Here is a 26,115-nt window from a genome sequence, read left to right as displayed (position 1 = left end):
TGGCAAGAAATTGCTTCTTTCTCTCTTTTCACCAGGACAGACCTGGTCTCCCCATTTCAGTGGTCACTTTAGTGTGCAGACAGCAGTGCTGAAATAATCCAGCAATAGTTCAGCGCTGCAACAGCAGCATCTATTCCATGGTGTTGTTAGGGGCAGGGGAAGAGCAAGCCTGCTCTATCAGAGTTGTCTGTATGACAACATGCTCTGCTCTAAGGGGTGGAATGCTTCCTGCCTCCTCTGCTCTGGGGAGGCAGCTGCTTAAATGCGGACTGATCGACACCGTTAGAGTGATAGGTCACTGCTTACTAAGCAGGGCTTCTCACGTGACCAAGTCATATTCCCCTCCCATTTCTCCTCAGCGGAAGAAAGGATTTAAATATGTGAGCACAAGCAGAGGTGGGGTCCCTTTTGTTCCTCTCGCTGCAATAGCCTTAAAATAGTTTCCAGCTGGGTGTCTCGGTGGCGCAGCCTGTAGAGCACTGACCGCATGCTCATTGCGAGCTGCGACGTCAGCGGTTCGAATCCGACCGTCTGACATTTGTCGCATGTCTTTCCCGCTCTCACTCCCATTCTTCCTGTCTCTCTATACTATACTGTCCAATAAAGCTGAAAAAGGCTGAAAAAATATCTAAAAAAATAATAATAGTTTCCAGCTATGTCTGGTTGCTGCTGGAGGGATTTCAAATATTCTTAGGTATATTTGAAAATTGTCCCTACTCTTGTAGTTCTCCCCCTTATTTTGTATAGTAGCTGGTGTATTTCTTACTGTGAGCACTAAACAGATTGACACAAAAGTGGCATTTTGTTTCAAATTTGTGTATCAGTGCACAGGATACAATTGCCAGAAATTGGTATTCAAAAGCAATTTACTGTACTTTGTTATCAGATTAATGAAATCTATGCAGCATCGTCACAGTGAGTCTGAAGGTGCTCCCAGTGTTCATACTTACTGGCCCCATTATATACAGATTTCTTGCTACTGAAACTAGGTCCAATGTGGCCTGTTTTGGTCAAAAAAATTCTAGTTACATTTTTAATTAACAAGCTATCCTCAGAAGCAACTATAAGAATAAAGATGGGATGATGCTGACCCAATAGTAATGCTGAATGTATGTGTGTGGTGACACATCTTGTTAGAAATTGTGACATTGCACTCTTGCATATTTTGCAAAGAAAATAAATGTACCATGTCTTGTATATAATATAAAATCTGTAGCTGCAAGGTTTTTTTCCCAAAGCTGATAATGTTTGATGTTATAGTGTGGGAAAATTTTAATTGGCTCACAAAATATAGCTCATATGGCATTAACTGTAAATTGGACTGGATTGGACCCAGGGACCCAGGGCAGGGAATTGTTTCTCTTAGTAAATGTGTTGGCTGCTGACTGGAGGGAGACAGGGACTGCCCCACTCTCCCCAGCAACAGAATGTGTATATAAGCTGTAACAAAGTATAAGGCATTGTTCTCCGCTTTGGAAGCGCTGGACCCGATATGCATATTGTATAAAGCTGTCTCACTTGTGCAGAGCTGTTATTGTGTTGCAGATTTGTATCCAACAATAGCTTAATTTGTGAATGATAGTGATAGGCAGAGCAACATGTTGGATCAACCTTTATCAAACCTTTATCAAAATGCACATGCAACCAGGTGAAAATCAAGAGCTTTATTTAGTTACAGAAATTATTCACATCTAATCTAACGATGTGGTTTATCTACCTTAATGATGTGGTGTCAATCAACAGATCAAGATCAACAGTGTCTTGTCAATGTAGAAATTGAAAGTCTCCTTTTTTGTCCTGTTTCTGTCTGCTATGAGGAAGTTCTCTACATTATTATTGGCATTTGGCAGACGCTCTTATCCGTACAGCACAGCGACGTACAGTTGATTAGACTAAGCAGGAGACAATCCTCCCCTGGAGCAATGCGGGGTTAAGGGCCTTGCTCAAGGGCCCAACGGCTGTGCCGATCTTATTGTGGCTACACCGGGATTAGAACCACCAACCTTGTGTGTCCCAGTCATTTACCTTAACCACTACGCTACAGGCCACCCCTGTAGACATCTATGCTGTGTGAGGGTGATGTTAGAGCCCTGTTATGTCTGGCCAATCTCAACAGATAGTCCTTTCGAGCCAGTCTTCCTTCTGGGGAGACTGTATTGTGATGGGCACATGCAGCATAGCATCTTTTCCACAGTCCCTTTTTAAGCTCCATTCCCTTGTTGGATTCTTCACCGTCTGGCCTGTGATCCGGTCAGGTTTTAACTCTGTGCAGTCTGAATCCGCTTCTTAGGGGGGTAGATGGACTGCATGTCCCATCACAATGAGTGTCCCAACTGCAGTGGCTGTTTTGTCTGGTTTTAACAACCATGGGTTCCTCTAAACAGCTGTCCAAGCTTCTAGCTTACCTTATAAGCACCATGTCACAAAACAGGTCAGGGGTGTCAGTAGACTGCAGAGACTACACTCATACCAAACAGACAAGAGGACAGGGCTACAAAAAAATGCAATTTCTTAATATTTACCATGATTTACCTTGACCAGCAAAAACGCCTCAAGGTTCGACATCTTGTGGTTATCGGAGTTACCCTAACCTTTCTGTCAGCTCAAACCAGTCTGGCCATTCTCTATTGACCTCTCTCATCAACAAGGCACTCGCTGGATGTTTTTTGTTTTTCTGAGTAAACTCTAGTGACTGTGGTGTGTGCAAATCCCAGGGGATCAGCAGTTTCTCAGAGACTCAAACCACCCTGTCTGGCACCAACAATCATTCTGATGGTTGATGTGAACATTATCTGAAACTCCTGACTCAGATCTGCATGATTTTATGCATTGCACTGCTGCCACACAATTGGCTGATTAGGTAATCGCATGAATACGTAGGTGTACAATGTAATGTAATAAAGGTGTAGGTGAAGGTGATCTAAGTGCCTTTGACCGTGGAATGATTGTTGGTGCAAGACAGTATGGTTTGAGTATCTCAGAAATCTAGAGCAGCGCTACTCAACTCTTTTTTTTTTTTTTTTTTTTTTTTTTTTTTTTTTTGCTTCAGCCGTGTGCAACACCACAGACACTAATTAGCTTATTATCTGAACCATGCACAGTAAGAGCAAATACCTGCAGACCCTGCAGCCCGCATGCAGGACATGGAGTTGAGAAGCAATGCTCTAGAGTTTGCAGAGAATGGTCCGAAAAACAAAAAGCTTAGTGAGAGGTTAATGAGAGAGAACAGAGGTGAAGGGCCAGACTGGTTGAAGCTGACAGGACGGTATAGGGACGACGGAAACTACATTTCCCATAAGTCCACATGAAACCCAACTCATTTCTGACCCCGTCTCCAGTGTGCCCAAGCTATTGTAACCAATACTGTAGTGCCAGAAAGACGCGGAGGGCAAAAAGACTCTTGAGCTTAGCTCTGTTCCATATTGAGTCCTGCAAGTGAACTAATGTGAGCTCATGTGTATTTTGTAAGTATGTATCTGGCATGCCCTGCCCCAGTTGTATCAGCCACTGTTTTCCTAGTTACTCACTGTTCTATGATGGTTTAAAAGAATAAGGGGACTAAATGCAACAGTGATCTTTACAGCCCAGGGGGTTAGTTATTCTGCCCTGGTATTTTCCCCAGTTTGGGGATAGAACATTGTGAACCTACAAGGCTTGAAAATGATATTGGTGCCATTTGTTTTCAATTGTTTTGCCTGACAGTTTTACAGCCAACATGGTCGACTAAACAAATCTAGTCAGATGACGTCTGGAGCTATATAGATAGGATAACTATCCATTAGGTGGGGAGGAGGAGGTTTAGTGGCAGGAGCCAGGTGACTGGTGACTTCTGGCATGAGGCAGGAGACATGGAAGGTGTAGTAAATAATCACAGGGTTGATTCTCCTCAGGATCTTGAACAGTCCCACAAAGTGTGGAGCTCAAATGGAGAACCAGACAATGAGTGCATTCCAATATGCCAAAAATGCGCCATTCTTTACTCCATTACCAGCCTCCTCTACCCTGTGCCCTGGAAACCAATATTTGTGGACTCCACTGTCCACTGAGTGAAGTAGCTTCAAACTCTGCCCTCCTCTACTCCCCGGTAAGGGGACAGGGACGTATGCTACAGGAAAGTATTTTAACACTTCATTGACTTCATTGCACTCACACCCACATATTATGAATACCCATAATATCTGGTACTTTCCAAGCTTTAGAAGAGATGGCTGAGAACTTGACTTCCCCCAATTATGCAAGATATTTAGCCATTTAGCTTGGGAATATGCCATCTGGGCCTGCTGCCTTATTTGTCTTTAGTTTATGTAATTTATCCAGTATTTCTTTATCCCCTATCTTAATATTGGCCAAGACATTCTTAGTATTGAGTATGCCTTCCGGCCTACTAGTAACCTTGTTTTTTTAAATAATTTTTTCCAATATTTCCCCTTTTCTCCCAATTTGGTAGCCAATTCTGTCCTATCTGGTCCAATTCTTACTTTTCTGTACCTTTGGAATTAATTTACACTGTGTATCAAGTATAACCCTTTTGAACCTGCTCCACTTTTCCTTCACAGTCCTGCAATCAAGAAATTGCTCCCTGTCTACATTACTTAAATGTGATTGCATCTTTTTAAAGTTGGCACACCTAAAATACAAATACAAAATATGGGACTTGAAGGAGCCCCTCTTAATTTGCCAAAATACATCAAAACATATTGTGGAATGGTCGCTTGTCCCAAGTGGTTCCATTACCTTCCATTATATCCTGCAAATTATTTCTGAATCATTACATACCATCAGATCTAAAATTGATTGCCATCTTGTAGGCTGACTGACATACTGCATCCAAAAAAGGTTATTTATAACATCTGAAAATTCTCCAGTTAATATTTCGGTAATTCAAGTCAATAGTCTCTCCTCCCTGCTAAGCTTTTTGCTTTTATATTTTTAAAGAGCATTGTATTCACACTACTATTTGAGGCTAGCGGTCAGTAACACACTCCAATATTAAGACCCTCATCCTCCTCCCCAATAAGCTTAATCCAAATATCCTCACTAGGCATGTGTTGGTCAATTTCTGAAATCTCTTGCACACTATGATTTTATCTTACATAAACAGCCACACCCCCACCTCTCTTACTGGATCTGTCCTTCCTAATAAGTTTATACCCCTCCATATTATATTCATCCCCATCTTCATCCCCAAGCTATGTCTCTGTAATCCCTACAATGTCAGTCCCCACTAATAATAACTGTGTCAAGTTCCAAAAACTTATTTTTTATGCTTCTATCATTTAACCAAATACATATCAGACTTCTACACATCCTCTACTGTTCCCTCACTCCCAAGCCACCATTACTACTTATTATTTTTGCCCTGAAGATTTTGTTATTGCTCTCATCACTATATGTAGCCTTTGTCGTTTCCATCTTGGCAGTCTGTACCTCCCTGTTCATTATACTCTCTATCCTCCCTGCCCCCCAAATCCGTAGTTTAAATAATCCTGTGCTATCCTAAGCATACGCTGACCCAGTGCAAAGATTCCCCTCTGGTTCAGGTGCAGCCTGTCACACTGGTACAGCTCACCCCTGTCCCAAAAGTAGTCTCAATGCCCCATAAACCTGTACCCATCTCTCCTACAAAAATGTTGTAGCCACATGTTAAACCTCCAGATAAAGTTCTGCTTCCCTCTGCTTGCATGTAGTTCAGGTTGAATTCTGGATAAGACTATTGTGGAGGTTCTGCTCCTAATCTGTTCAGCTAATTCCACAAATTTGTCCTGCAGAACCTCAAACCTGCCCTTACCTATGTCATTGGTCCCAATATGGACCATGACAATTGGATCCCTCCCTGATCTGGCCAGGAGCTGGTCTGTGTGCTCCAGGATATCTCCTACCTGGGCACCAGGCAGGCAACACACCGTGCAAGACTCCTTTTCGCGAGCACAGACTACGCTGTCTACACCTCTAATAATTGAGACTCCCACTATCACTAACTCCCTTTTCCTGAGGATGTGGCCATCAGGGTGCCTGAGGCTCATCAATCCTCCCCCTCTTAACTATAAGTTTAGCTAGCTAACTGACAGTACGGCACAATGAAAACCCTAACAGGCGCTAACATTAAATAAAGAATATAATCCGCATAATGCATAGCTACCTAACTAGCTAGTCCTTTATTCATCTCCAGACAAAAATACACCCAAAATATTATCTGGACTCTTCACTACAGTTAACGGTAACCTTTATGTGGTACCAGCTTTATGACCAGATTGGCCATGCTGCTTTACCAATTCAATACCCAGCTTGACCAGTCCAATCTTCAAGCTGGGCAAGATGACATAGCTGGATTTTACAGCAGTGTCTACTACTGGAAACATCCCAAAACAATAGCCACAATACCACTATTATTGTAAATTTTTGTCAATATCAAAACTCTGAGCAAGATAATGCTAAGAAGACAGGCAAACATAAAATGCATGAAAGTGGATTAACTTGGGCCTGAAAGGAAAGATCTTTGTAGGCAAAGACACCATCATGCCATGAAGCCAATTGGCAGCAGGCACACCCACAAGAAACTCCCAACACGCCTGCTCACATGCAAAGAAACACAGAGAAAGTAATTGTCCAATCCAGATTTGGACATTTGAGATTGAATGTTATGAGTTCAAGTTGAACTACATAGTGAGTGGTGGTTTTCTGCAGGCAATCATTATTTTTTCTGCTGTTTGGCACTGGTCGAGTTAGTTTCCTCTAAAACATAAAATGTATATATAATATAAATGTATATATTATTTAAAAAATAAAATAAAATAGAAACAACAGAAAAATTATAACATTCCATTTTAGATTCCACTATTATATGATAACACCAACAGTGCCACCGTGTGGACAAAGTTGTTGTTTTTTCAGCTGATAAACATATATTTCGACTTTTTTGTCATTAACTTTTTTTAAGACACATCATAAATATATACATACATACTTTCAGGGAAGCAAGGATTAAATGTGAATCCAGCGATTCCAACAATCAATTCATTGTTAAAATGTTTGGCTCAGAAGGTAAGAGCAGTCATCTGGCAATCAGAGGGTTGCCGGTTTTATCCCCCCTCCGGGCTGTGTCAAAATGCCCTGGAGCAAAACACTTAACCCACAATTTCTGCTCCTGACAAGCTGTTTGGAGCCTTGCATGGCAGCCAATCGCCGTTGGCGTGCGAGTGTGTGTGTGAATGAGAAGCATCAATTGTACAGCGCTTTGGATAAAGGCGCTATATAAATGGCAAACATTTACACGGAACACAAGTGGTATTGCATGTCATAGCCAGACAATGACTCTAAACAGGTCCTGGTCGGTATATACATTAGCACCCTCGATAAATATGCTTGATATACCTTTTTTTTTTTTTTTTTTTTTTTTTTTTAACTGTGAGTGAAGGTTCCATGTTCATACCAGTCCTATTTGCTGGGACTTCTCGGCCCGGATGTGCGACGAATTTGGACTTGAACAAGTTTCTGGTTGTTCCTATTCGTTTAATGTCATAAAACGTATTCCATGTTCACAGCCTACTAGTGCCCATATTCGCCTCGCCCCCTGAAATCTAACATTTGAGTCGAAGGTCGCTGCCTTTTTTACATGGACCTGATATCTTGTAGCTAAAGATAAGCACTCCCTGGTCAGCACACCGATCATATAACACTGTACGTTCTCGTTGTAAGCTTATTGTTGGTCTCTGTCTGACTGTATCCATAGCAGATCATATCTGGACAACCTTTGATCTTGCAAAAGCTGCATGTGCTTCCGGTTTAAGAGATATGCACGAGTTGAAAAATACAAGGACGTAGTCAACTGGCTACGGTTGGGAACACTGGTATTATTTTCTACTGGCTAGCTAACGTTGCATTTATCCGCCATCAAGCTTCGATGACCCATGAACCATTATTCTACAGCTGAACAACGCAATTGAAATGCTTCCTGCGAGACCAATTTTTAAAACCGCACGGCACATGTATATAAGGTTACTTACTCCCCGTCTGGCTAGCTAACGGCTAGCTAGCTAGAGTTAACTATAACGCTGTCTACGTAGCTAGCGAAATTAAACATCACATAAACTCCCACGACGCAACGGAGCGGGTGACGGAAATAATTCGGCCGACAACAAATGCTCTTAATTTACCTCGTAAAGTTAGCTACTAGGGATGCAGTTAGCCTATAACCTTTCAGGGATTAGCTAGCTACTGGTTTAAGCCTGCAAGCTGCTGTTGTGTTGCCTTCCTTCCTGTTAACGTTAGCGGTTGTTACCTAGCCATTTGTATTAACCTCGAAAATATTCGCAGTTATAGCCAAGATATTCTTATATAAATAATGTTACAACTACCCAAATACGGCATCGTCGGTTTTATTTTCGCGTTCATATTAACGTTATTGCTGCCAGACATTGAGTGCAATCACCCTACAGTAATATTTACGAGGTGGCAAATTGCAATTTTCTTGGCTACAGTAGCTATCACTGTTTTGTAAACTGTAGTAGCTAAGACTTACAATGTTATTTTGTAACGTTAATAGGCAATAGGTAGTCTAAATAGTTATCAAGCTACCTCTAACGTTCTTACACTGAAGAATGCGAGTCGGGGTAATTAGTATTTTTTTCTTGCAGGATGGGAAACTTTACATCAACTTCCTCTGTGGGTTTATCGAGCGCGGCTTCTACTCAATTCGTACAGGTAAGAGAACAGATGAGACGACGTAGTGTAACATGGCAGGTTAGAAGAACCCTATGGTTTTGTGATGATTGTGGATAAGTGTGTACTGTCTGCTTTAGAATATATCGGATAAACTCGTGAACCCCAGGGTGACAGATCATTCCGTCAGCTCATGTCAAGTTCATTATAGAATGTTATTAGATGCAGCCATTATGCTGTTCTGGCGTTCAACGACTTGTCCTTTTTTTTTTTTTTTTTTAACCCTAGGATGTGATCACCCACAACTGTGTTGTGATATTCTCGAAGACCACTTGTCCTTATTGTAAGATGGCGAAGAATGTATTCAACGAAATAGGTGCTACATATAAAGTAATTGAATTGGATAGACACAATGATGGGAGGCGGCTTCAAGAGGCACTTGCACAAATAACAGGTGCCCGAACGGTAATGCGTTTTCTTATACAAGTATAACGCTCCTCTTGTTGCTGAATATACATGACAGTGACGGTGTATGTACTGTCTTCATGTACATTACATTATAATGCTATGTACAGTGTAGTGTACCAGGTAAGACCACGTCTGAGGGTAATCTTGTAACGTGACATTGTTTGATCTCCTTGATACATTTGCAGGTGCCAAGAGTGTTTATCAATGGAAACTGCATTGGAGGAGGCTCTGATACCAAGGAACTTCATCAACAAGGGAAACTTTTACCCCTGATTGAGCAATGCTGTTTAAATAGTGGGATTGAGGGCTCTGGGAGTGGTCAGTTTGAACCTAACACACTTTAAATAAAGTTTTAGATTAATTTATGCTCCAAGTGTTCTACATCTCCATAATTGTGTATTTATTGGAATATTTTCTTAAACCAGTGTTTCAGTTAAGTTTACATTATTTACTTAAAAGGCTATGTATTGTACTCATCAGTATTTCTTTTTTAGAAAATGGTCATTTCTCCAACTTTTTGCAAATTGTACAGTGCTGAACACATTTGTCAATAGGAAAGCATATAAAGAAGAATTATTTTAAGGGATATTGTAAAACTAAATTGTGAAAGTGGATAAGCATATTTTAAAGCTTTATCCCCCAAACATATGTAGCATTTACAATACTCTTTGTACCACAAATGTTTTGTATGTGTCATGTCCAAACAGCACTCCCTTTGTCAGCTGCAGCACACAATGAACATTCACAATTGTAAAATGATTCTTTGATGCTGGCATGAATAAATAAATTACCGTTTTATTCGTGGAAAAATACCACAGAATAAAGGGTTTTAGAATAAAGCGGGAAGAGAGACCTCTAATGGCTGGAAAGCTTAGGTATAGGTTAACTTGCTTTAAAATAAAAGAAAAACTGGCTTATGTCATCCAAAGTTTGATGTGGTCGCATATTTTTGTGTACGAAGTATAAGCAGTATTGCATTGTAACAAATAACCTGTATACCACTGAACATCAGGATAAAAGTACAGGAAGTGAAGTAAGGAAAACACACATTACTTTATTCAAGCATATTGTGGAAAAGTACCCAAGTGCAAGGTACACTCATGGGGGGGGGGGAGGAGGAACTGAAAACTGGTTGGTTTGAGTGACTGGCTCAGGCAGTAAAAGCAGTCGTCTGGCAGCTGGAGGGTTTCCAGTTCGATCCCACCCTGGCTGTGTCAAAGTGTCCCTGAGCAAGAGCACCTAACCCCCAAATGCTGCTGATGAGCTGGTTGGTGCCTTGCATGTCAAATCACTGTTGGTGTGCAAATGTGTGTTTGAATGGGTGAATGAGAAGCATCAATTGTCCAGAGCTTTGGATAAAGGTGCTATGTAAATGCTAACCATTTACCTTGCACTTGGATACTTTTCCACATTATGCTTGCATAAAATGGGGTGAAATTATTTTTTCCCGATTTATTTTTGGGTTTATGATTTTCAGTGGCACGCAAGTTTTTTTTGTTACACTTCAATAACTTGCTTTATTAGAAAGGTTTTAAGTCGAAATACAGCGATTATCAAAAAAAAAAATCTGTTTGAATATGTGAGGCTAACCATTTTAATTCATCATATTTTCATTAGCTAAGCTTCCAGAAAGTTCACACGCAAGTAAAACAAGTTCCTTTGAATTACAAAATGAAATTGTAATTTACACTCACCGAGCACTTTATTAGGAACATTTTTACTTTATTACAGCTACTTATTAATGCGATTATCTAATAAGCCAATTGTGTGGCAGGAGTGCATAGCATACAATCATGTACAATCATGTAGATGCATGTCAGGAGCTTCAGCTAATGTCAACATCAACATTCGCTGAATGACAATGACCGTGGAATGATTATTGGTGGCAGACAGGGTTGTTTGAGTATCTCAGAAACAGCTGATCTCCTGGGATTTTCACACACACTAGTCTGTAGTGTTTGCAAAGAATGGCGCAATAACAACAACAAAAAATCCAGTGAGAAGCAGTTCTGTGAACAGAAATGAAAAAAATGTAATGAGGGATGTCAGAAGAGAATGGCCAGACTGGTCAAAGCTGACAGGAAGGTGACAGTAACACAAATAACCACACATTACAATAGTGGTATGCAGAAGAGCATCTCTGAATGCACAACGCATTATAACTTTTAAGTGGATAGGCTACAGCAGTAGAATTCTATAAATCTAATAAATACCTACAGTAAATCCTCAAATTGTGTCCGGGATTCTATTTGAAGCCGGGCCTCGGATAATAGCCGGGGGCGTGGCCGATTCGGACAAATAAAGGCCGGCCCCCAAATACAAGCCGGGGTAATATTGCCTACCAGTAGGGCTATCAGTCCATGAGCACTAGAAGACATTGTTTCGATTTAACTCAATGAAATAAAAGACCTCTTCTTAATATTTTATATTGTTGGTTGGTTTAATACTGTTGCCAATGAAAAGTCGTTGTCCTACACCATGGGTCTCGAACACGTTGCTCTCAAGCTACCAGTCGCTTGCCGCCCCCTTCTAAGTAGCTTGCCAAAGGCTGAAGCAGTGTACATTTAAACACAATTGTTGCCGCGAGGCATTCTAGCCTACGAATTTAATAAAAGTAAATCAGGCAAAATTAAAAATGAGCTCAATTTAGGCTACTTGGCTACGCAATAAGGTTTCCATCTATTTACAGCGCACGTTCAATGAATGAATGAAAGCAGCTGCCTTGGCTCGCAATAAACAGACGGGTGGAAATCCCGACACTCTTTCAACTACATAAAACTTAACAGTGAACCATCAAATACCCCCCAGATTTCAGTGCCCATCAGTCTCAACATTTAGCAATAGAATCAAACAGTCCAAAAGTAAATTAAATCCCAAACCAAAGCGAAAATCTCTTGATAGCCTACCGGTATGCTGCTCCAAACGAAACGCATGTCTCACAATAAAACGCACTTTAGGAAAAAAAGATCCTTAACTTGCTGTTATCTACGGTAATTTGTTATTGTTCATGAAGGCGTGTCTGGCAAGTTGTTATTTTATGGATTCTGGACTTGCATGTGATTTACTGGGTTTGAGAATATTTGCAATAAACTAAGTCTGTTAAGACTGACACTATGACTTACCAAACGGTGTTTCCTGATTAGCCTACACTAATTGATTTCTGAACGGTTACAGGAAGTGTTGAACAGTGTTGGCCCACTTTAAGTGTAGCCTTTTACTTTATTTCTAAGAATAAAATTCTACAACAGAAGCCTAATAGGAAATAAAGGCCTGCCTCGAATACAAGCCTGCTCCAAATAAAGGCCTGTGCTTTGTGCAGCCTAAGTAAATAAAAGTCCCCGGACACAATTTGAGGATTTACGGTAATAAAGTGCTCACTGAGTGTATATATATATATATATTTTGTACATGGGTTGGATCCACTACAAAGTGCTTCACATAACGTTTGAATTAAACAAATGTCCATCCATCCATCCATTATCTTAACCTGCTTATCCTGAACAGGGTCGCAGGGGGGCTGGAGCCTATCCCAGCATACATTGGGCGAAAGGCAGGAATACACCCTGGACAGGTCGCCAGTCCATCGCAGGGCACACACACCATTCACTCACACACCCATACCAATGGGCAATTTAGACTCTCCGATCAGCCTAACCTGCATGTCTTTGGACAGTGGGAGGAAACCGGAGTACCCGGAGGAAACCCACGCAGACACGGGGAGAACAAGCAAACTCCGCACAGAGAGGCCCTGGCCAACGGGGATTCGAACCCAGGACCTCCTTGCTGTGAGATGGCAGTGCTACCCACTGCACCATCCGTGCCGCCCCCCAAACAAATGTCATGAAAGTTTAAAAAAAAAAGTGGTAAAAAATATTAAAAGGAAATAAGAGAGAAAGAATGTGGAATGAAAACATTTTTACAAGTACCCAAAAAACTAAAAAAACTAAACAATAAAATGATTGTAAATACAATTCAGTTGTTAGGCAAAGTCTGTACTAAAAATAAAGTGTCAAAACGAGTCAAGGTTTGATCATTTCATGTGGCAAGGAGATGCTGGTGCATAACACCTGCTGCCCTCCGCAGAAATTTCCGATCGACTGAAATCATTGCATCCTCGGATACGGTATTTAGAAATGCCCGCCAAAATCCAATTTGTTCATTGCATAGACTACCCATGATACGCATGTGCAGTGAGCCTACTAGTGACGTCCAGCCAGGACAGTCATTCGTGGCGTTCTCTTTGCTCAGAACGCCACTTGGGTCAGCACTGTAGCAACGTAGATGCTGTTGCAATGGTTGCCGGGAAATACTGAAGCGGAGAGTCCGTGTGGCGATTAATCAGACGTTACCAGCTTTCCAAAATAGCCAGAGTGGTTTTTCTAGGTTTTGTTATTTTACAAGTTTATAAGAAACATAATATAACGCAAAAATGACAGGAAGTGCAGGAGAGTGGTGTCTCATGGAAAGCGACCCGGGGGTTTTCACAGAATTGATAAAGGGCTTTGGTGAGTGGATGCTGTTAGCTATAGCTAGTTAACCTAGCGCATATGAATCTCCTAGCTAGCTAGCTAACTAAGTTTAATTTAGCTGTAGTTTATTTGTTTATTTGGATCCCCATTCGCTCATGGAGCAGCAGCAACAATTCTGCTGCTGCGTTAGATATGTTAGCTATGTAGCTAATATAATTTCTGTGAACACGATATTATGCGGTTCTTAAATTAGCCGACATAGATAAGGACTTGCAAGTTAGCTCATGTCAAGTGCTATAGTTAACTTATACGTTAGATAGCCTAGATGCGAACACAAGGTTCGCAGCATTAGTTGGTTTGATGCATGTCAGGTTATATTATCTGGCCAAAAATGTAATGTGTTTAGTAAAATACTAGCTAATGAAGACGAGCACAAATGACCTATTCAGAGCTAACGTAGCTAATGCATGTCTAGCTAGTGGGGCACCGTATCTTGCTTGCTAGTCAAATATTTCGCATTCATTGCCAGCTTCAGTCCAGACTCACCTTTATTTTATTGTTAGGGTATTTACGTCCATATTGGGCAATGTGTGTAGGAATTGCATGCCTTTTTAAACATAGTATCCCCATTTTAGGAACCAATTGTAATTGGACAGCTGTTTCTGATTAGTTGGAGGTATTCAATCGCTTCCTTAATTCTCTTCCTTAATTCGCTTACTTAATGCGCTTGCAGTATCTAGTCTTGATTTTAGGCTTTTGATTGCCTTTCGAGTCTGATTGGCAATTGTCAACATGAGCGCCATGGTTGTGACAATGAAATTCAAGGAAGCCATTATGAGGCTGGGAAATAAGAAAGGGAACAGTTTGGAACATCAGTAGAAGAAAGGGAGCAATGGTCAACCCAGTAATGGCAAAGGGGATGGCCAACCTCTACAGTTGATTACCGAATAATTCCCGGCATAATGAGGAAAAACCCACTAACACTTGTCTGACAGAGTAGTTTTCAGGAGGCATGCGTGTATGTGAAAGTGACTATCTGCAGAAGACTTACAACAGATCTACAGAGGCTATGCTGCAAGATACAAAAAGAGCATGGCCAGGTTAGAGTTTGCTAAGTTGTGCATGAAATAGCCTGCAGAGTTTTGAGGAAAGGTCTTCTGGACCGATGAGACTAAGATTGATTTGTCAGAGTGATGTCAAGAGCAAAGTGTAGAGCAGTGGTTCCCAAACTGGGTTCTAGGGGACCCCTGTGTATGCTGGTTCCAATCACAATTGCAATCACAGAACACAGAATATTTCTTAATGATTTGCTATTGATTTTTCAAGGGACTATTTACCCTCTTAAACCATGTTATGTCAGACACAACTTGAATATTACAATTCCCATGTCTATATTGCAAGAAATGACATAAAAAGGCAACTTATTGTTAACTGATCAAACTAAAGACTGAAGTGAATCACTGGGCTCCTAATTGGTGAAATTGTGGACACCTGGCCACTAAAACTTAACCATGTGGAAGATGAACCATGTGTAAAATGAAAAAAAAACAAAAAGCGATAACGAGCCAAACCTTCATTGTGTTGAAATTAGATGCATGTGTTCAGCAACCTAATTAGGAGCCTATTGAATAACCTCAGTCTTAACATTTGATCAGAAATGTGACCTTCATGTAATGTTTTGCAATATAGCACACTAGAAATATTGGACTTTTATTGTTCACGGCATTCATAGCAATGTCTGAGGCTTAAGAGGGTGAATAATCCCTCTGAACATGAAAAGTGTAGTTACAGAGAAGCATCTTATCTACTCAAATTCAATCAAATGCCTCCAAACTCATTGGATGGTGTTTCAGCCCTCAATGAGACAATGATTGCAAAGGTATTGCCAGTGCTCTCTTCTTAATGATGTTCCAAACAGTTTGTTTCAGTATGCCTGCTGTTGATCTATGTCTCTGACTGTTTTTGTTTTCTTATTTCTCAGCCTTGTAATGGTGTCCTTAAAGGGTACCTGTACCCCAAACGGGCATATGCCTAGATTTGTTCAATATATCATAAAAATAACTTCCTATTCTTGTATGCTCAACAGATCTAGGCATGTGCTTGTTTTGGGGAAAGGTACCCTTGAACTTTCATTGGCACAGCTATTTTTCATTTTGACGAATGCCAAAAACAAATGCAAAGGCAATCAAAAGCATAGAACAGCCATCATCAAATCCAAATTTGGCCCTGGTTTTCTTTTCTCCCTGGTAATTAGCTGAACAATTAGTGCTACTGATTGGCCAGATTGACTTCACACCTGACTCTCAGGTAAAGAGAGGGTGGAAAACCAGCCGTGGTGGTTTCCCCGCTTAATTACAGTTGCTATTTATTTTCTAGCTGTTGTGATGAAAGATTCTAAATGTTTCCACAGACAGATCAGCACAGATAACATATTAAAATTAACAAGAGTTTTTGTATGAATAATGGAGTACGTTCATAAACTATGTAGTCTACATGCAGTTACTTTTGCAAGCAAATACACACGCTAATGTTTTTTTATGATAGGTTTAGTCGATTGGTTTTGCTGCTGACATTACTAGCTAGCTGGCTATCAATAGTCAAATTAGCTATATGTCGCCTCAATTAGCTATACATTTCACATAATAAAAAACCGCTCCTTTTTTTTCTCGTAATTTATTGAAAATTGGAGGTTGTGGTCGTTGCAGCGAGACAACAGTTTCAACTCACTGCATATGTCGCTTGAAACAGCCTGAATTTGTAGAACCATAAAACATGTAGTTATCGTATCCTATTTCTCTGTTGATCATATTATATTGTGCACATACTCCTTTTATTGGTGTTAAAGAGCTCCACCTATTGGCTGTTTAGTGTAAATACTCAAGGTAGATTGGTTGAATGTTTGGTTGGGGGAGAGAACGCAGTGTTATCCTAGTTAGCTAGCATGGTAAAAATTCTAATAATAATTCTCTACTCCTAGCTTCTTTCTCGCAAATAATTTTGAAGACTTGTATGATGACAACAGGTTTTTTTATAGCAATGATGATTTGTGAATCTTAAGATCTTATGTGTTTTTCCACTGGCTGTTGAATACAAAGCGGTCCCAAAACATGAGCATGAATGATGTCAGTCCGTGATGGCGTATATGGGGGCATACTCATGCAATCACACAGTCAGCACCAGTAAGATTTTGGTCGTTCTGGCACCTATGTTAATTTGAATAAATATTTGGTGGATGTGTAGTGAATGCCTCCCTCTGTAATAATGTATGGTTATTGAAAGTATCTACAGCCACTTTTCAGTCACTTAAAATTTTTTTTTATTATTTACAGTAAAACCCAGCATTGTTAGCTCACAATCTTCTGAACACCTATTCACGATGTTCCGTCAGCACCTGAAGTACAACTACTACAGTTTTCTGCTGGCTTATTTGGCTGTACCGTATAAGCCTATCCAGTTCGTAGTCTCTTGTTTGTAACAGCATCCGCACCACAGTCACAGGGGAGCACCGTTACCTTGTGACTCTATGCTGAAACCGATTACGTAGATGGCTCTTACCATGTTTTTATGAAAACGGAAGGAATTGGACTCCACACCCACAAAAACCACAGGCGATTTGATAGTGTTATTATTAGTCGTGATTGTTGCAATGTTCGGAACACCATCGACGTTAAGTACTTGCTTTTTAATCGAAAGACACAATATAGCATTATTAATGTAATCTACATGCTACCGCTATCTGCTGGGTTGATCAAAAACTGCCTATAACCTGGATGCTATTGGGGGCTATTTTTGGGAACATTGCCTCGTTTAACGTCTGTTCAGAGCCTATATGAGTGATGTGTGTGTATAAGGTTTATATAGTGGATGCAAGCTCACACCAAATATAGGCTATTTAGCACAGTTGCTAGGTAAACAAAGAATGCAATGCAAAGTATCTGCACGCTGCTGTTAATAACTTATTAAAAATGTGCAAGCCAAAGTTTCGACCAGTTTGGTCTTCGTCAGGTGTGTAAAGTTAAGCATCAGCCATATGCTTCTTGTTTCTGTTCCTCAAATTGTAATCAAGGATGTAAATTTAGGCTACCTTGCGTGTAGCCTACATACATTTTGAGTTTGGCTGGTGATGAGTAAAAACCATTTTCCCTGCTTATTTCACCGTAGCTGGAGGACAGACTGAAAAAGTATTTGTTTTCATTAACGTCGCAATGAAGCGTCCCTGCATTTTATGCAATTGAATTAGCAGTGATGCAGCAGCTGGTGCTCAAAGGGGCTGACCACTAGATCATATGCCAAAATGAAATGGCACTATCGTGCACCATTTTCACCGGATTAAGATTATTTGCCTTATATTTTGTGAGTGGGGAAAAAAACGTTTTTTCCACTGTCTAATTTAGATATTGATGGAATCACTTTAGTCTTAAAGAATCTGGTCTGTGTAGAAAATCCCACACCACTCTATGAAGGCGATATAATCGTAGATTGGCGATCCCTGAGGGTCATATTTGGACAATCTAAACACACTGGCAATCGCCCAACCCGACCAACTACCTTTCATAATCAGTTTGTTTGCTCACTTGAATGAAGCTAGCTGGTAACCTAATCTAAAATAAGATGGCAAATTTTATGTGTATAGTTACAGTGCATCCGGAAAGTATTCACAGCGCTTCACTTTTCCCACATTTTGTTATGTTACAGCCTTATTCCAAAATTCATTTTTTTCCCCTCAAAATTCTACACACAACACCCCATAATGACAACATGAAAGAAGTTTTTTTTGAAATTTTTGCAAATTTATTAAAAATAAAAACCTAAGAAATCACATGTACATAAGTATTCACAGCCTTTGCCATGAAGCTCAAAATTGAGCTCAGGTGCATCCTGTTTCCACTGATCAACCTTGAGATGTTTCTACAGTTGTGGTAAATTCAGTTGATTAGACATGATTTGGAAAAGCACACACCTGTCTATATAAGGTCCCACAGTTGACAGTGCATGCACAAACCAAGCATGAAGTCAAAGGAATTGTCTGTAGACCGCCGAGACAGGATTGTCTCGAGGCACAAATCTGGGGAAGGGTACAGAAAAATGTCTACTGCTTTGAAGGTCCCAATGAGCACAGTGGCCTCCATCATCCGTAAATGGAAGAAGTTTGGAACCACCAGGACTCTTCCTAGAGCTGGCCGCCCGTCTAAACTGAGCAATCGGGGGAGAAGGACCTTAGTCAGGGAGGTGACCAAGAACCCGATGGTCACTCTGTCAGAGCTCCAGCGTTCCTCTGTGGAGAGAGGAGAACCTTCCAGGAGGACAACCATCTCTGCAGCAATCCACCAATCAGGCCTGTATGGTAGAGTGGCCAGACGGAAGCCACTCCTTTGTAAAAGGCGCATGGCAGCTCGCCTGGAGTTTGCCAAAAGGCACGTGAAGGACTCTTAGACCATGAGAAACAAATTTCTCTGGTCTGATGAGACGCAGATTGAACTCTTTGGCGTGAATGCCAGGTGTCATGTTTGGAGGAAACCAGGCACTGCTCATCACCTGGCCAATACTATCCCTACAATGTCCTTGAGTGGCCCAGCCAGAGCCCAGACTTGAATCCGATTGAACATCTCTGGAGAGATCTGAAAATGGCTGTGCACCGACGCTCCCCATCCAACCTGATGGAGCTTGATAGGTGCTGCAAAGAGGAATGGGCGAAATTGCCCAAAGATAGGTGTGCCAAGCTTGTGGCATCATATTCAAAAAGACTTGAGACTGTAATTGCTGCCAAAGGTGCATCAACAAAGTATTGAGCAAAGGCTGTGAATACTTATGTACATGTGATTTCTTTTCGTTTTTTATTTTTAATAAATTTGCAAAAATTTCAAAAAAGCTTCTTTCATGTTGTCATTATGGGGTGTTGTGTGTAGAATTTTGAGGGAAAAAATGAATTTATTCCATTTTGGAATAAGGCTGTAACATAACAAAATGTGGGAAAAGTGAAGCGCTGTGAATACTTTCCGGATGCACTGTATATCATACACTTAATGAAGTTACGGATGCCCTGCCAGTTTGCCGATGGGTTCCAATTGTTGGCTAACAAGTTGTTTTATCTTGATCGAGTCGCGATGGTGGGACAGATTTTATTCTTTAATCTTCCATTCTGTAGACTTCTGGAATTGTGATATTAGCCTCCTTCCCATTTCAGGGTGCAAAGGAGCACAGGTTGAGGAGATATGGAGTATGGAACCTGAAAACTTTGACAAGTTAAAGTAAGTTGACAGTCAGGCAACTCAGGAAACTACAGACTACAAAATTTGATTATAGTGTAAAAGTTCATTTTTTTCCCCTAATTTCATTCGAAAAGTGAAATTAAAAATCCAGAATCTCAAAATTTTAGAAAATTACATAAGGATTTATAATGCAGAAGTGTCGACCTTCTCAAAAGTATGTTCATTTATGCACTCAATACTTGGTCGGTGCCATCATGGGGAAGACTGCGGACTTGACAGTCCAGAAGACACGCATTGACACCCTCCACAAGGAGGGTAAGCCACAGAAGGTCATTGCTGAAAGGGCTGGCTGTTCGCAGAGTGCTGTATCAAAGCATATTTCATGGAAAGTTGGAAGGGGAAAGTGTGGTAGGAAAAGGTGCGCAAGTAACAGGGATGACTGCAGCCTTGAGAGGATTGTCAAGCAATGCCATTCAAGAACTTGGGGGAGCTTCACAAGGAGTGGACTGAGGCTGGAGTCAGAGCATCAAAAGTCATCATGCACAGATGTGTCCAGGAAATGGGCTACAAGTGTCGCATTCCTAGTGTCAAGCCACTCCAACGTCAGAAGCATCTTAGCTTGGCTTAGGAGAAAAAGGAGTGGACCGTTGCTCAGTGGTTCAAAGTCCTCTTTTCAGATGGAAGTAAATTTTGCAATTCATTTAGAAATCAAGGTCCCAGAGTCTGGAGGAAGAGTTGAGAGGCACAGAATCCAAGTTGCTAGAAGTCCATTGTGAAGTTTCCACAATCAGTGATGATTTGGGGTGCCATGTCATCTGCTGGTGTTGGTCCACTGTGTTTTATCAAGTCCAGAGTCAACACAGCCGTCTAACAGGAGATTTTAGAGCACTTCATGCTTCCGTCTGTTTCACGGAGATGCTGATTTTTTTTTTTCCCCAGCAGGACTTGGCACCTGCCCACAGGGCCAAAACTACTAGTAACTGGTTTGCTGAACATGGGATTACTGTGCTTGACTGGCCAGCCAACTCGCCTGACCTGAATACCGTAGAGAATCTATGGGTTATTGTCAAGAGGAAGATGAGACACCAGACCCAACAATACAGACGAGCTGAAGGCTGCCATCAAAGCAACCTGGGCTTCCATAACACCTCAGCCAAAGGCTGATTGCCTCCATGCCACGATGCAGTAATTTGTGCAAAAGGAGCCCTGACCAAGTATTGAAGGCATAAATGAACATACTTTTGAGAATGTTGACATTTCTGTATTATTTATCCTTTTTTTGATTGGTCTCATATTTTAATAATTTGAGATGCTGTAAAACAAAAATAAGCATTGAAATATTTCACTTTGTGTAATGACTCTAGAATATATGAAAGTTTCACTTTTTGAATTAAATAACAGAATTTCTTTTTTTCCATGATATTCTAATTTTTTGAGATGCACCTGAATGCTCTATTTTGTTGTGACATTAATCATAATTCAATGTTTAAAGTTACATATTCATTCATTTTTAATGTCTAAGCTGCTTTGACTAAGAACAGTTATTAAACAACAGCATTGTGAATTGCAACCACACCATTGGTAAATTATCTTATCATGCAAGGTTTTCTAACTGTATAAATCTTTCTGTACATTTGTTAACAAATATCAGCTCAAGTCGACATCTTCATCTGAATATTGTAGATCTGTTGTTTTCTGCTTCTTCCCAGACCGGTTCATGGATTAATTTTCCTTTTCAAATGGCAACCCGGGGAAGAGCCTGCAGGTTCTATTGTTCAAGACTCAAGGCTTGACCATATCTTTTTTGCCAAGCAGGTATACATATTAGTATTGTGATGCAAGATGAGTATAGTTATTATTGCTAAGGATTAATTAAACGTTTTATAACTATTCTCATCTTTAATACCACAGGTCATCAATAATGCATGTGCTACACAAGCCATTGTCAGTGTTTTGCTGAATTGCTCACATCCTGACATGCTTCTTGGAGAGACATTGACAGAGTTCAGAGAATTCTCACAAAGTTTTGATGCTGCTGTAAGTATTGTATGTTCTTTTCAGTGAAATACTTCACCTCCAATGAATGAATTAATTATGCCGTTTAGTTTAATTACAATTTATTTTAGGAGAAGCCAAATGCAATACTATTAAGGTTATTGTCCATGTCTGAAGGTTTTTAAAACCATTTTTACTCCTCTGTGAAAAAAAGATGAAAGGACTGGCCTTGAGCAACTCTGAAGTGATTCGACAAGTCCATAACAGCTTTGCCAGGTATTGTATTTTTTAATAATCCTCAAATTATACTCAGCCATTTTGGAATCTCACCTTCATAAGAAGTGTATTTTTGATTTTATGCATTTCTTCCTCAGACAGCAGATGTTTGAATTTGATGCGAAGTCATCTGCCAAGGATGAAGATGCATTTCACTTTGTGAGCTATGTTCCAGTCAATGGCAGGCTTTATGAACTGGATGGACTTCGTGAAGGACCAATTGACCTCGGTAGGTTCACCTATCTCCACATCCCATTTGGGACATTGACTTAAATTTGAGTGGGATTTGTCCCACTCCTGTTTAAAAATGTGGGAATGAAATGACCGCTTTACACCAGTCAAGTTGTAACCGCAAGTATGCCCGTGTATAATGTGATGCAACATGCGTGCCATCTTACCTTATGACTGAATTAATTCATTAATATTGCTTTTCCATGTCATGCCACCCATGTGGCCCATCCCATATGAGATTAAAATATATTAGCACTTGTAGATGCATCTCATAACACTATATCTCTTAGTGCTCCGTACATGAATACCTAGGGTAATGAGAAGGTTTAGAATTCTGTTGCTAGCCCTCTCCTGAAGAGCTGCATATGTAAATATGTTCAGTTACAAGTGCAGCCAGGGCATAGTTATACCCTACAATGTCAGAGTGGCAGTGCTACATTGTTCCCCTATTTTCCAACTGTTTATGCAGTTCAACAGAGAGCAGTGGTTGTCCGCATTTGTCTTGTATGTGCATGCAATTTAAATTTGTATGTATGGTGGCTTGAATGATATGGTTAAATGATTATGCAACAAGTACAGCATTACACTATTTACGAGTGCCTTTCTTAATCGTTTTTTGCAAAAATTCTTCTTTGCTAAGTTTGCAGAATTGAAATTGCACATTCTAATATTGTTTACAATTAAGAGTGTGAATTAAGAGTTCAGAATGATTTGTCTACATTTAGAATTAAATTGCAACATTCTCTACCACAGCTTAAAACCACCTCTGTTGAATGCACATTATTCAGGAGCTTTTTTGTATTTTCCATTCATTATTATCAATGAAATGCCTGGACAGCTTTAAATATCTGTTTTTGTATATTTATTCAAACTCATAATTACGGATGAAATGCCACAGTCTAATATTGGCAATATTTCCATTGCATTTTACATTTACCTTTTCATCAGATGGGGTGTACATTAGCATTGAATTTGCTTGCCAAAGTTTTCTAGAAAGCCATAAAACAAAATCTTTGAAGTGTGAATTCTTTATTTAATGGATGCTATTGCAACTGTGTTTTCTTTCCATTATTCTATATTTTGCCGGGTGTCTTGTGGCTTTAAGCTTGAACCGTTTCCTGTGAAACTTGATACTGATGAAGGTCTGTGACTAAAACGTTTGTTTCCATTGAATAAACTGCATTTTTGCTGTAGTTTCCTTCTGGATGTTTTCCGGGTCTTTCATATCTCTCTTTTGCTGTGTATTTCTTACCGACACACCTTGTTTCAAAGTTGAAGACTGAGGTGCAAACCTTTCTTATTGTATATTTTAACCACATCAGTTTCAGTCTTTTTCACCATTAGCAAAAGGGCAAAATTTCTAATGTTTAATATTTAGATGTGAAAATATAGGTACAAGTCCATAATTTTTTATATTTATTTATATATGATTATAGGATTAAAGGATAACGACATTTGTTTGTCGTTTCAGGTGTCTGCAACCAGGATGACTGGATAAGTGCAGTTCGGCCCGTTATTGAAAAAAGAATACAGAAGTAAATGTTTAATTCTTCAAATCAGGTTCTCGATGAATGGATGTGGTCATGCAATATTAGGTTGGAGAAATACATTTTTGCAAATATGTATAAATGATCACATTTATCTAACTTTTTGTATTGTCCCATTTCAGATACAGTGAAGGAGAAATCCGTTTCAACTTAATGGCAATTGTGTCTGACAGGAAGATGATTTATGAGCGCAAAATTGCCCAGTTACAGGCTCAGCTCACAGAAGTATGTAGGAACGCAAGAATACTAGAAACCTTTACTGTTGATTGACTGAAGCAATAAGTGACGCTCACTACTGATTTACTTACTTTTCAGGAGGAACCAATGGACACTGACCAAAGCAGCAACCTGCTCAGTTCAATTCAGTCAGAAATTGCCAAGTACCAACTCTTAATTGATGAAGAGAATCAAAAACTGAAGCGATATAAAGTATGTTTACACAATCTTAATTGACATACTATATTTTGCTCTATTACTTCCAACCACATAATTGTAACCACATGCATGCTTTTATTTTAGATTGAAAACATTAGAAGAAAACACAACTACCTGCCCTTCATCATGGAACTGTTAAAGACACTGGCTGAGTATCAACAGTTGATACCATTAGTGGAAAAGGTGAAGGTTTTCGTATAAATGTATATTGATCTAACTAATTTTGATGTTATATCAGTGTTTGTTCTGCATGAAGTTATCTTTTTTCATGTTTGCTGCTTAAACTTGAGCATTGAAATGTATCCAATCTGTAGCTCTGTAGCTATATTCTTGTAGATTAATTACAGTTTTGTGCTTTCTGCATTTACTCTGGTACTCTACAGACACCACAAATTAGAGTATGTAATAAACCACTAGATGGCATTGTTGGTCTGTCATTACATAGCTGAATCCTTTAGTTTTGTATTTGATTTCTGCTAAATGTCATTGTATTAGTCACATGGTCAGTTAAAATTCAACCATAATATGAGGTTAATTTTATCTTTATTTGACAGACAGACAGTGATTTATCATGTAAGCTGTTTTCAAATCCGTTACTGTCATGAAAATACATTTAAAAGGAAAGCCTGCTGTTAAGCAGATCCAGCATACAGTCTGCTGTCTTTTCATTGATCCATATGGCTGAACCATAGAGCCTTGTTTAGAGCTATTTAGATGACTTAATTAGTCATGACAGAATGTTTCCATGCATAAAAACATGCCCTGACACAAAACTGTCTTTCTTTTTTATTATTCAGGCAAAAGAAAAGCAAAGTGCCAAAAAAGTACAAGAAGCTAAGTGACCATATACTGTTCTCACGTTCATCTGAATGGCCATGTTTAAACCTCACCAGTTTTCTGTAACCCTTGTGGGAGGCACAGGGACTTCAAATGTAGACTGTCTTGCATCTGTTAATGAGTTGTAACATGCATGTAAGGAAATGTTTAAATAAACATGTCTTATTTTCATGTAAAAATTCTACAGGTTCATATTTGCAATGGTTTCACAAGTTTAAACGAAACAAATCCCTTGATTTCCTTGTACATTCTCTTATGGTTTGTTGGGAATGATTAGTGGCCTATTGAATGGTAAATGGCTGGCATTTATATAGTGCACACATTCACCCACCAACGCCGACTGGCTGCCATACAAGGCTCCAACCAGCTCGTCTGGAGCATTTGGGGTTAGGTGTCTTGCTTAGGGACACTTCGACACACCCAGGGCGGAATTGAACCGGTAACCCTCCGACTGCCAGACGACTGCTCTTACCGCCCGAGCCAATGTCGCCATTGGAAGCAGTGTATCACCAGTGGGCAAGTAAAGATAATACGCAACTTTACTTACCCCCTAAAATTTTAGTATATATAGAGGATGAATTTAATATATCCATATGATAACATCCCTTCTTTTGTAACATGCATTACAAGATCTTAAAACGTAAATGTCATAACGCGATCCCACCTGTCTTTGTTTTTGTTTTGGATGTGTCCTATCCAATCACGTTCAGTCGCCATTTATTCTATAATTACCAATGGTGTGCGAGCAAGGCAGTTTTTTCATCAAATGAGTAGGGAGCTACTCAGTCACTGTGTCAATCTTTGTGCTTTGCGCGAGTATCATGGAAGCGAAGTTCATTCAAGGAAGACGCCAGCCTAATTGAGAGGGCAGTGAAAAATGAATGGAGATTGGCTTGGATTGAAGAAAATGGTGGGGACGGGCAACCGCTTAACATTTGGTGCAAGAAACTCCGCGAAGCTGGTTGTTTCTGCAGGGTGTGTGACGAGGAA

General features: G+C 40.0%; 2 protein-coding genes across 7 annotated transcripts; both read left to right on the top strand.

Annotated features, from left to right (window-relative positions):
- Positions 1 to 7,610: 7,610 nt before the first annotated feature.
- Positions 7,611 to 10,054, top strand: glrx2 (glutaredoxin 2). 5 transcript variants are annotated; one of them, XM_061239886.1, is made up of 4 exons: positions 7,611 to 7,677; positions 8,634 to 8,700; positions 8,947 to 9,123; positions 9,312 to 10,054. In XM_061239886.1, exons 2-4 carry the CDS (start codon positions 8,635 to 8,637, stop codon positions 9,468 to 9,470), a joined length of 402 nt encoding a protein of 133 aa, XP_061095870.1. In that variant the 5' UTR covers positions 7,611 to 7,677; position 8,634; the 3' UTR covers positions 9,471 to 10,054. The 5 variants fall into 5 exon arrangements, with proteins under 5 accessions (XP_061095870.1, XP_061095868.1, XP_061095867.1 ...); XM_061239884.1 differs by lacking the exon at positions 7,611 to 7,677 and adding an exon at positions 7,760 to 7,847; XM_061239883.1 differs by lacking the exon at positions 7,611 to 7,677 and adding an exon at positions 7,790 to 7,994.
- A 3,312-nt stretch (positions 10,055 to 13,366) lies between these two features.
- On the top strand, positions 13,367 to 25,304 carry uchl5 (ubiquitin carboxyl-terminal hydrolase L5). Of its 2 annotated transcripts, XM_061239124.1 has the most exons (11): positions 13,368 to 13,631; positions 19,780 to 19,843; positions 21,514 to 21,619; positions 21,716 to 21,841; positions 22,014 to 22,075; positions 22,174 to 22,304; positions 23,778 to 23,841; positions 23,976 to 24,078; positions 24,169 to 24,282; positions 24,373 to 24,471; positions 25,086 to 25,304. In XM_061239124.1, the coding sequence occupies exons 1-11, from the start codon at positions 13,556 to 13,558 to the stop codon at positions 25,128 to 25,130; spliced, it is 990 nt and encodes a 329-aa protein (XP_061095108.1). In that variant the 5' UTR covers positions 13,368 to 13,555; the 3' UTR covers positions 25,131 to 25,304. The 2 variants fall into 2 exon arrangements, with proteins under 2 accessions (XP_061095109.1, XP_061095108.1); XM_061239125.1 differs by lacking the exon at positions 21,716 to 21,841 and having other exon boundaries at positions 13,367 to 13,631.
- The last annotated feature ends 811 nt before the right edge of the window (positions 25,305 to 26,115 follow it).

The sequence above is a fragment of the Conger conger genome, chromosome 4, assembly GCF_963514075.1.
Source record: "Conger conger chromosome 4, fConCon1.1, whole genome shotgun sequence".
Taxonomy (NCBI): domain Eukaryota; kingdom Metazoa; phylum Chordata; class Actinopteri; order Anguilliformes; family Congridae; genus Conger; species Conger conger.
The sequence above is the reverse complement of the archived record's forward strand: the minus strand, read 5'-3'. Positions and strand labels throughout refer to the sequence as shown.